At 37.6% G+C, this 12,401-nt stretch overlaps 1 protein-coding gene across 1 annotated transcript in view; it reads left to right on the plus strand.

Annotated features, from left to right (window-relative positions):
• Positions 1–1,577: 1,577 nt before the first annotated feature.
• Positions 1,578–12,401, plus strand: part of LOC119786844 (choline transporter-like protein 2) — a 57,114-nt gene continuing 46,290 nt past the window's right edge. The window contains exon 1 of the mRNA XM_038290394.1: positions 1,578–1,766. Within this exon, the coding sequence (XP_038146322.1) occupies positions 1,742–1,766 (25 nt within the window). The 5' untranslated portion in view covers positions 1,578–1,741. The remainder of the gene's footprint in view (positions 1,767–12,401) is intronic.

Raw genomic sequence — 12,401 nt, forward strand, 5'->3', positions numbered from 1 at the left:
GCGACTATATTCTCTTAATTTTATGAATATTCCCGTTTCGACTTTATTCTCGTAATTTTCGACTTTATAATTGTAATTTTATGACTTTATTCTCGTAATTTTATGACTTTATTCTCGGTATTTTTCTGACTATTGTCGTAATTTTATGACTATTGTTGTTGCAACTTTATTCTCGTAATTTTAGGACTTTATTCTCTTAATTTTTCCTTACTATTCTCATTGCGATTTTATTCTCAGAATCTTACAACTTTATTCTTGTAATTTTATGACTTTATTCATGTCATTTTATGACTTTTCTCGTTCCAACTTTATTCCCGTAATTTTATCACTTTATTCTCGTAATTTTTCTGACTATTGTCGTAATTTTTCTGACTATTGTCGTTGCGACTTTATTCTCGTAATTTTACAATTTTATTCTTGTAATTTTATGACCTTATTCCCATAATTTTATTACCTTATTCTCGTAATTTTACGATTTAATTCTCGTAGTTTTTCCTGACTTTTCTCGTTCGACCTTATTTTTGTAATTTTACGACTTTATTCTCCTAAAGTTACCAGTTTATTCTTGTTATTTTAAGACTTTTTTCTCGTAATTTTATGAATATTCTCATTTCGACTTTATTCTCGTAATTTTCGACTTTATTCTCGTAATTTTCGACTTTATACTTGTAGTTTTATGACTTTATTCTCGTAATTTTATGACTATTCTCACTGCGACTTTATTCTCGTAGTTTTATAACTTTATTGTCATAATATTACGGCTTTATTCTTGAAAAAAAAGTCTCTAGCTTGATCCTAATACTCTATTGTAAAATAGAACTGTTGCTGTACTTTATCTGAAAAGTTATCCACAGAACATTGACTCATGGAGATTAGATACAAATGCATGCCACCCTTTCAGAATGTTATTTGTAAAACATTTTGAAAACAGTGTAACAACATAATAACCCCAATTTAGGTATGTAAAACTTAGTGTTGGTCTGTGTATCATTTAAAATGCTGAAACAATGATCTATTTGAAGTTTCATCATTTTGCATTAAATACCTTCTGTCTGTCTGACTGTCTGTCTTTAACGTGCCACTCTAATAGGTCACCCACTTTTTTTTTATATAATTAAACATTTGTTGTATCAAAATGCTGTTCCATTTTTTTTAACAAATCAACTGAAACAGTACATTACTCAAAACCTTTATTAAGGCAAATATTACTTGAAAACATATTTTAGTTACTCTACCCATCACTACGTTGTCCTTAATTTCATGTCAGAAAACAAAATGCTAAGATTAACCATGAATAGAAAAATTGTGTGCATTTAATTTTGTTCTTAACAACTTCCCGTCCAACAGCTTTTAACTTGAATAGGATTTTTGTGGCCAAGGTTATCCATTAATGTTCTTGTAATGGAAAATAGGTTGATAATAAAGGGTTTGTTTACTCGATTAAGCAATTCACCAACATGTAGATATCAGCCACTTTACGGTGTTAAACATTAATCCAGCTCCAGTCTGTGATTGGTTGAGCGATATGTCAATCATAGCGTCGTGCGCTATGATTGGTCGTCACGCTCCAGTTAGGAAAGCCTCCTTAAATGACTACAGAGTTTGGAAGATTTCAGAGCGGACTCCGACAAAGTAGGGAAACAGAGGAAAGAACAACAACAAACCTGGGAGTCCGGACTGGAAAACATGCTATGACCTCCGACTGTGAGCAGCTTGACCTCAGAAGAAACACTCCGTCATCATGGAGCCGGAGGAGAAGAAATATGGTGAGAGTTTAAAGCTCCACGCTTCGCTTCATTTATCATCAGTTACATGTTAACTAGTTTCTGAGCGCGTTACACTTTCTCACATAGTGAAACGCTTTTTAGTCTCCTGTTTTAACAGTCAAAATAACAGAAAGGGAGAAGAGGAAACACACGCTTTGCGTTTATGGCTTTATGACAAATTGAACTTTATGCTTTTGTATTAGGTTGAAGGAGTGCTTCTTTTATTATCGGATAACAAAGTATCTCAGTCTATATTGTCCTTGTCCAGTTGGTGCCACATTCCTCAGGCTTGTATGAAAGGCAGCAAACTATCTATAGAGTTATTATGGAAGCCTTTTAGCGGTAAATCAGCTGCCAGTTGTTCTGATAGTTTGGTTTCATTTCCAGGCTGGGCTTTTTGGTAATAATACTCTCACATATGCCTTGTTAAAAATAGCTCAAAGTTCTGCTCCCTGATGGCTTCCATGCAAAGCTGGTCTGCTTCTATTAAAACGGCTCATTGTTTCGTCCCGTACATCCACAGGCTCCAATGAGCAATACTGGCTATAATATAGTAACATAATATAGAGTTTTGATTTATAGTCAGAGGCGTAGCCAGAAATTTTTTATAAGGGGGGCCAGGCCAACCCAGTCTCATAGGAAAATGTACCCCCACTACGTTGGTCCACACTGCAAAACGTAGTGGAGGTACATTAATGGCAATTTTTTTGTGGTACTGTTACATTTCTTCTGCCTATACGCTTTCTATTGTTTTACGTCCTAGTCACGTGACTTTCAAGATTCCAGCTGGGAGAAGAAAAAAATATATATATTGCATATATATAATGCATTGATCTGAAAATCAACCTCAGACGCAACGCACGCAGTGGCGAGGGTTTGATCCGTCAGATGGAGTTAAATCACAAAGAATTCAATGTTGAATCGGGGCGGCAGCTAAATGCTAGGCGATGGGTAGCAGCCTAAACGTTGCAATTTCACATAATCCTGACGAGATCCGAAAACCCGTAGCAAAAACTAGCAAGCGGGTGATTATGTATGTTCACTAAGTAAATATTATGTATATAAACCCTACACTTCTCGCTATAAATGTAATCAAAACCCATTTAAATGCAGAAACTGATTGAAATTATTGATTTTCCCACTAAAAGTTAGAGAAATCTCAGCCATGTTTATACCAAAATGTTACAGTTTCACATTATCTTGAAAAATCTTTGCAAGAAACGAACAAGCAAGTGAATATGTACATTCCCTGAGTAAATATTCTGGCAACAAACTATACATTTCTCACTAGAAATGTAATCAAAACTCATTTTAATGCAAAAACAAACTCAAGTCATTAATCTTTCCACAAAAAAATGAGCGAATGTCGGCCATATATATTTTTTTTTTCTTCTCCCAGCTGGAATCTTGAAAGTCACGTGACTAGGACGTAAAACAATAGAAAGCGTATAGGCAGAAGAAACGTAACAGTACCACAAAAAAATGGCCATTAATGTACCTCCACTACGTTTTGCAGTGTGGACCAACGTAGTGGGGGTACATTTTCCTATGAGACTGGGTTGGCCAGGCAATAACCAATGTAGACTGATGAGTGGCTGAAAATGGACAGGCACCAAAACCTCAGGGTCCATCTACACTGTTCCAACAGGAACAAGCACAACATCCATATTTATAAATAAAGACAAACTATAGTTTCCTACAGCCTTTGCTAACAAATAGATGCATATATTTAAACATCCGTCTATATAAAAGGTATATTGCATAAAATCCTTTCAGGTTTTTTCAGGTTTCTGGAGCGAACATATTTTCCATTGCCATTACTTACCTACTTTTATCAATATCATTCTGCATAAAATTGATATTTACAAGTACTAATATCTATATCAATTGATAATTTAATAGGTTTTTGTTAAAAATAGTTATTTACAGTATCTATGATTTCACTGAAGACTCTTAGATGACTTGCAGAGTCAAATAATTTTCTCTTTACGGCATATAACGCAAAATCTAGTTCTGAAAGAGCATGAATTCTGTACTAATCATCTCTAATGTTGGTATATTGATGTGCATAATTAACCACAGTGTTTTTTTTGTTGTCAAGTAATTGTTAATATTTATAAAATTAAATTGTTTTAAATATTTTACTTGAGAGAAAAAAATGGTAGGGGTGGCCACAAGGGTGGCCAATGATTGGTTAAGGGTGGCCATGGCCACCCCTGGCCCCCCATCTAGCTCCGCCCCTGTTCATTGTCAAACATTTTGTGATTAGTATAGCTGCATAGTTGTAAGAATTTGCCTTCATATCCTCTAAGCTTGTTTTCTCACGGATGAAGTTTTTATACATTTATCTATGAGTTTTAAAAAGGAACAAACACAAATCCTACATTCATTTGTACTATTTACAAAGAATGCATTATATGTAATAATACATACATGCTCATTGTACTCATATACAAATAATACATACTCATTTATAAATTTAAACATCTTTACATGCTTTTTATTCACAGTTATTTTACTTTTTTGAAGTGTTCTTAACTATTTCTTTAAATTGCAACTTTTTCTTTTATTTTGTTGAATTAGAAACAAAATATTTAATGTTACTTATTTATTCTTAAAAATTACCTTTTTTACTCGCTAAAACTTAAAACCAAAATATATCATGAAAGCATTTATTTACATGAACAGTAGAAGAAGATTGGCGCTCTGTTTGTTCTGGTCCGCGCCCCCTACTGGTCGGTAGAAAAAAAGCAACACTTTTTTTATTGACCAAGTTTTTGAATATCTTCTGAGGATACCTCTTTAAAAGCAGAAATGTTAATAGTTTTTTGTCTAGAAGGATTAAATTAATCCTCATGCTGCTTATGGTTCGTTCAAAACATTGTCTTAATAGCTAAAAAAAATCCTAGTTACCACTTAACTATCCTCCATTATTATAGTGTAGTGACATTTATATTGTTCTGCTTGTGAGTAATTTTTTGCTGATCTGTCTTTTGCTCTAAGACTGATGGGACAGATTTTATTGCACAGGGGACACTTATAGTTTTCTTAATTCCCATTTACACTACCTTTTGAAACCATGCATAGAACAGTCCGTGCACGGTAACGGAGATAGCTATTGAGTGTAATTGGAATGTGACTGAACTGGACCGTGCCATACCCAACCGAACCGCGCTGAACTGGTACTAGTTCATCAGTAGGGCTCGGTATGGTTCATCTGTGGCTCTGTTCTATGATAACAAAGAGCACAAGAGCAGACCCCGTCATCTCCTATTTACAGTCAGCGACTCATTTCACTGGTTTTCCGGCCTGCCCGGCTTTGCAATTCACAGGTCTCTTCACCTGTTCACAACATGGACTTCATCTTGCATCAAAAAAGCGCGGTTCAACCTGGGATGATGCTGATACCGAGGCTCTCTTTGAAATCTTGGCAAAGGACGCTATCCAGGCACATACGTTTCCGAGTGTTTTGGGCGCCACCATTTTTGTTTACGTAATTCCTGCCTTGAGAGCTGTAGCATCGTGGACCGTCGATAGGAGACGATGAACCGCGCTAGCGTGATGTGTAAATGGTGCTAAGAGCCAAGCTGGGCACGGTTAACTGATCCAAGCTCAGTTCAAACTTGGAACGGATCAGTTTCAGAGGGGTTGTTGAAATGGAGCATTAGGCTGACAGCACAGTTTTTGATTCATGTCATTCCACATGGTGACAATTTGTGTAATCTCTGTTTTAATGGACACGATTGTTGGAAAACCATGTTGTCAGGGCTAAAGTGTTGTTTTCATTTTTACCCAAGCGAACCAAATAATGTATGTAGGGCTTCTTGGTAAATTTTCTGTACGTTTTTTTTTCTTATTAGTGACTTTCACTTTTACCAGAGCAATTTTCTGTTACCGTATTTTGAGTTTTATACTTAGTTGTTTCCTTTTAGTACTTTAAGCCGGGCTTACACTGCGAGATATTTTCGATCGTTGTACTCAGCTACAGCTCAGACTGTATGATGAAACCGCAGGATATAAAATTTCACAGCTCATGATGTGTTTTTACACTGAACGATCCAATAGATCGCCAGTAGATGGCGCTGGTCGGACTCCTCAGTCAGTAAGAAGAAGCAAACCCCCCTTGTTTTGACATGCGCAGTGCGCAAGGTTCTGGTAAATCCGCTCGTAGACGCTCATTGCTCTGCTTCAGCAGCAGGATTTGTTCACGAAGGCCGACTGAATTTCAAACATGTTTGAAATTTTCTCTCGATCTTGTGATTCCTGATCAGGAGGTGGTTATTAGAGGCCAATCCCCCCTCATTACCACCTATATGCTACACGACGCAGGATGCATGATGAGGCTAAAATTGGTCCGATCCAAAAAATTCTAACACGACTGCAGAAACTGCCCAAAAAAGGGCAAAAACTTGTACAGTATATACCTTATGCACCTCTGCTTGTAGGAAGGAACATCCAAATCAACATTTCTGTAGCTGAAAAGTATACTTGAGAGACTGCCCCACATCTCTTCGTCTATCATTCCATCATGTCTTACCAGCTTCCCTCTCCTTTAAAATCATCCTCACAGTATAATACAATAGAGGTATGTTCTGATGTGTATTTTTGTTTTTTCGCTATACATAGTTTTGCATGTAGGCCAAAGGATTTAGTTTTGGCTACAGAGAATCACCTTCCACAGACCTGCTTTGCTTGTTTTGGCATAAATATGGTTTGTTGCAAACTGCAAACAAGACTTCCTTTGTCTTATTTGAAGGGATTTTACAGTGAAAGGTGGAAGGTTAGTCAAAATACACGCTGCAATATTTAGATATCTATCTCTAAAAAGAAAAAGGTCAATTCGTGTTAAGGGTTTTCTTACTGGCAGGGCTCCTACAGGATGCTGACATGCAGGAATGAGAACCACTCCTGCTTGCTGGCATCCTTGGTCTGTTCCTCCTTTGTCTACACTTAGGCAGCAGTATGAGGGCTAATTGATTCACTTAATTTCCTCCTATCTTTCCCTCCCTCTTTTTGTGATTGCTTGCAGAAAATAAAACAGACGATGCAAGTTATTCAGAGAAAATAAACGGTGGCGTGTCAGATAAAGGAAAGAAAGTGGCTTTGCTGCACAGCCAACGTATATGAAAAAAAACTGTGGTTCCTCTAAGGAAGTACAGTGAACTTATGAAACACTCTATGGATTACATGAGCTGATATCTGAGGCTGTCTGTATGAGAAGGAAATGAATACAGACAACAAAAACCTTCAAATCTTCAGAACCCTTTACGCCCTCAGAGAGACTGTGTTGGGAGTCAGCTGAGTTATTTCAGGCCTTGGTTTATGAAGAAGCTGTAATGACAGGACCTGAGTCCCACCAGGCAGCCAAGCCCTGCCAGAGATTAGGGGTAATTATGCGCCATGTATACAGAAATGGTTCTGTAACCCGATCCAGCCTCTTTTTTTATGCAAGTCGAAGACATTTTAGTCTACATCTGCAGGTTGCTGCCACCTCTTGTACTGTTCAGTTTTTGTTGCCACACTGTTTGCACACAAACAAAGATCTGCTCTGCCTTTGCAGAAATGGGTTACCACTGAAATGATTTTGGTGTTGCTGCTACCCACAGAAAAAATACTCTAGTCACGCAGTCTCATTTGACATGCAAACTCAACTGAAACCTTTAGCAGAGCTGCGTGTTTAGAGCTGGCTGGAAACAGATTTTATCTTTAAAGCTTATTTTTTTAATCACATTGATTAATAACATTTAAGATTTACTCATGTAGTGCAGCAGTACCTCTCAGCTGGTCACATGGTGATCCAATCAGGTTTACTGTGCAGAGGAAATGTTCAAGAAATCTATTGGGAATTACGTATTAGGTGTTAACATAAGAATACTGTAAGATAGTTAGGCTGCATCTATTGATTGTTTTCATTATTGATTAATCTTATTTTTTCGATTGAATAATTAATCTGAAAAGAGATACTTTAAATAGATTAACTATAAAGGAACAGATATTTGTAATTTAAAAATAGGAAAAAGGAAAAATACTCATGCATAGATTCTTGTTTTTTTCATTTATGATCTAAATGCAATTTTTAAAATCTTAATACAAAACAAAACTCAAAAAGTTTTACTCTTTGCATTTTTGACACTGAAGAAAAGAATCACTTTGTATTTTAACTTCAAGTTTTTTTAAACAAATAAAATAGTCACTTGTTTTTTTATTTTATTTTGTATTTTGAATCAGTTTCGAAAATGACCCAAAGATAAGCTGACATACCAATGGCTCAGAATAGTCAGAATCATTTCATGGAATACAATTAATCATATATTATTCATTTATAAAGCTGTAAATTTGACTTCCTCTTTTTCATAACTGTAAATGTGTGTCTAAACAGTAAAGCTTTGTTAAGAAAAAAGAGGACCAACCCTTCCTACATATTTCCCTTTGCTTCCTGTTTACATTTTCTCCTTTTATTTGAAATTAGATGTCAGTGAGGTGGAGAGATATTTAAGCCTGACTGAATATACGACTAGGTGACAAGAATAACTATATTATGTCCTAAAGACAGATAGTGATTGTTACAGCTGTGGACTAATGTTGGTGAAGTGCATGAAGTGTTGAGCGACGCCTCTGCAGTTGGGCTTTAGACCCAATACTCAAAAACACCACCACAGACTTAAGGCTGGTTTATGCTCAGAAACCAGGTCGCTTGCGTGTGTCACAGTAAATGCAGATTTACCCCCGCCCCTTCTGCAGACACTCTGCTGCACATCTCCAAAATTGTAGGTGATCACAGACAGTGCGCAGACAGGAGGTTGATTGGTCTGATTGGTCAAATCTAGATCCACACTGCAGGCCTTGATGCTCAATTCCGATTTTTTTTTGTGTTGCCGTTCACATTTCCAAATATATGCAACTTGCATGTGATCTCCTGTGTGAACTGCAGTCATACAACACAAGTGCATTCGCAGTAGAGGATGCAATGACATCACAGGGCAGCGTGCTCTGTGTTTACGGACGTAAGCATAGATGGTAGTACCTGAGCGCATCTAGCCGTCTTCCCAACCATAAAAACACAATCTTTTTAAGATGGATAAATATAAATACTGCTCTCTGCATCATCGTCTGCCATTGCTGTTGTTTATCTTGCCACTTCTTCATAGCAAGACCCAGAATAGTGACCTTTGTTGGGTATTAATGGCGTTCAGGTCGGATGAATCTGACCTGGCCGTTCACACACAGGTCGCATTTGAAAAGATCAGATTTGTATCGGATTCAGGACCACATAGCCAAGTGGCCTGGGTCGCATTGGAAAAAATCCGATCTGTGTTGTTCAGACTGCCATGAAAAGATCAGATCCAGGTCGCATATGGGCAAAAAAAAAATGGGATTTGTCACTTCAGGCTGCAGTGTGAACGTAGCCAAAAACACCACCATGGACTTAAGGCTGGTGTATGCTCACAAACCAGGTTGTCTGTGTGTGTGTTGCAGTCAACGCAGATGTGCCCCAGCCCCCTCCGCAGACACTCTGCTGCACCTCTCCAAGATTGTAGGTGACAGCAAACAGTCCCGCAGACAGGAGGCCTCTGATTGGTCAAATCTACGTCCGCTCTACGCTATGCGTATTTCCTGTTTGGTACCATTGTCGAAAACGACCCATAAAGTTGTACCACCTAGAAGAGCGAGGTGCATGAGAACGCTGGGACCCTTTTTCTACCTGGATCTCCGCTCTTTTTCGCCCTCATGTCCCTCCGTTGTTGCACAAACTTGCCCCCACTTCCTCACCGCCTTGGTCGCATCTAGACCCACAGCAAGTTCGCGATTGTCCCTCTTGCGTTGTGGCGTGGAATAACATAGCGCAGACCACGCTTCAATATTGGGCATAAATCAAAAAAATTTGCGACAAGCTCACTGCGACACACTGCTGCAGGGAAGATAACCAGCCCTTTACTCGTGTAACTTTGCGTCCAAGTCCATGCTTCTCTATGCTAACAGCAGCTATGCTAGGAGGGGCAGAGCAGAGGGAGATCACTGTTCTCTGTGTGGGGAGGGTCGGTACAGAGCAGCTCAGCGCTCAAGAAGGGAGCAGAATCGCCATGTTGCAGAAATTTATTTTTGCTGTTTGCAGAAAAATAGAATTTTGCTCTAGCCATATTTTGGCCGATGTCAATTAATAAGCCAGACGCTAAAATCAAACAAATAAATCGTCCCGTTTTTTTATCGGTGGGGCTCCAACCGCTTGATATACAAACATGAAATTTGGCACAAATCATTTTTAAACCTTTCTAGTGCTTATTTTGAAGGGTTTTAAAGTATATATATGTAATTTATGGTTTGATCATGTAGTTGGGTTGTTTGGGGGCATCAAAACTTTCTTTTTTCCAAAACAGCTTCAAACTGAAATTTTTCACAACGACCCCCCACCTTTTGTTGTTTACATTATCAACACTGTGACATAATGTTTTTGTGGAAACATGAAGGTTGGTACAAGTGTTCATCAAAGCTTGCTAATTTTTACACGTCGTCACTAGTTTTTGATTTATCAAAGTTCAATAGGAACTTCTGCACATTTGTCACATTTTGCAATATGACAATTTTAAAAGATTGATGACTCTTTAAAAAAATATTTTACACAAAAACAGCCCAAACTCATTGTTCCCCTATCTGTCCTGAATTAAAAGGTTCAAAAATGAAATTTATAGGGCGTATTATGCCAGAGTCATTAGCATTTCTTCAGAACAAGATTCTCCATGATTAAACATCAGCCACCAATTCGTCTTTCATCCATTCCATTCAAAATTTATACATTCATTAATACAACATCTATCTGCTATCTGTCTGTTTGTGTGTGTGTCTTCCTTTCTTACTGTTTTAAACTCTTTTTACCTTACAGTTTACTGTACAGCATTCACATTGCATTTTTGCAGGAAAAACAACTTTTTCTTAGCCTGGTAAACTAGCCCACCCACCAGCGGCCAAAATAATTTTTGCCTGTGAGTGGTCTAGCCTCGATCAATGCCCCAGGCCCTAGAACTGGCTGGCCAATCACAATGCAGAGATGTGGTTTGAATTTCTGGATGCAAAGCGGTCGAGGTTTTGAGGGCATGACAACATAGCTGCACGACACTGGACAAAGCACAAAAAGGAAGATGTTAACAACTATCAAACAGTTCTCGTTTGACTCGGCTTTAGAATCAGTTTTGGAAGAATTAGACTTGGGGTTTTCGTTGAAACGTGAGAAGGAAGAGGTTCTACGCTCATTCATTTTTGAGAAGGACATATTCGCAGTTTTACTGGCTGTTTGTTTACACTCCCTCACCAGCTTTCTGTCGCGCTTACTACGTCACAGTCAGTTGTGCTCATTGGTCAGAGCGTTGGCCAATAGGCACAGACATGGTTTGTAAAACAACAGGTTGTTCTCATCAAGAATGTCTCATTCATCGGAGCCAGACTAAATTATACATTTAATCTCACATTTAGTCTGGTTTATCAGGCTAACGTTTCCTAGCTGAAATTGAATATATGAATAAATCTGTTACCAATCTATCAAATGCTCACACTAGTAGCATTATGACATAAAATAATAAATGGCCTGTTCTTATACAGGCCTGATTTTTAAGAAAAACTTCCAGTGGACTACTGTGACTAATTGCTTATCATAGAAGCACAGTGGTTGAAAAGTGAATTAAAACACCTCATGACTGCAGTCGGCTTTGTAACTGGGTCACTTTAAACATCACTAATGTAGTGAAACTAGCATGTGAACTAAATCTGAAAAATGGCTGATTGTTGGCCCATGGGACAGAGGTTTAACATTTTTCTTTTTTTCCTAGAGGATTAAAAACATTCTGGTTAGTTCATTGTGTAGCTTCCTGTGTAGCTCCATAAATAGATCCGAACCTTGGCTGAAAAGCCAAGATCGCATCGAGAAAGCCAACCCTCTGTTTCTAATGAAAGGGTTTCAGTGAAGGGTACGTTCATAACCCAGAGTTAAAGGTGTCCTAACCTCTTTTTAAAATAAAAAACATGTTTTTTCCTGCAATAACAGCAGTACCCCTCCTCACCAAGAGATGCATTTACAGTGTTTCCATGTAATAAGGACCCAGTCAAAGCCCAGACATTTGGAAAATAAGTGAAAATATGTCCATAGATGGTCCCTGTCAATGACACGACAACCCAACTAAATGCACTGAACTTTGTGGTTGAGTTTACATCTGGGAGGTTTATGTGAGTACAGGATGTCAGAGGAAGTAGAAAAATTAAGGAAGGGAAGTTCAAGAATGTTGGAGCTCAAGTTTATCAAGGAAATAGAAGTTTAACTAATGTGGTCGAAGTCCTGGAGGTAATATTGATACAGCAATGTTTATTTTCCTAGGAACAGGGAATATATAAAAAAGTAACAGTAAAGTAGGGCAAGTTTGTTTATTTAGCACATTTTAGTAGCCAGGCAATTAAGAGTGCTGTACATTAAAAAACAAAAGTACTATGTGGTGCAATAAAGGTAATTATTAATAAATATTAATAATTAAAGAGAATAAAAATGTATTACAATAAGATGATATAGAATATATAATGATAAAATGATTGATGAGAAAATGAGAGAATAGTGGGACTGAAAACAAATAATGCTTAGATACCAAACTCAAAGGC

The sequence above is a fragment of the Cyprinodon tularosa genome, unplaced genomic scaffold, assembly GCF_016077235.1.
Source record: "Cyprinodon tularosa strain WSP-4 unplaced genomic scaffold, ASM1607723v1 ctg280, whole genome shotgun sequence".
In the NCBI taxonomy this organism is placed as follows: Eukaryota; Metazoa; Chordata; class Actinopteri; order Cyprinodontiformes; family Cyprinodontidae; genus Cyprinodon; species Cyprinodon tularosa.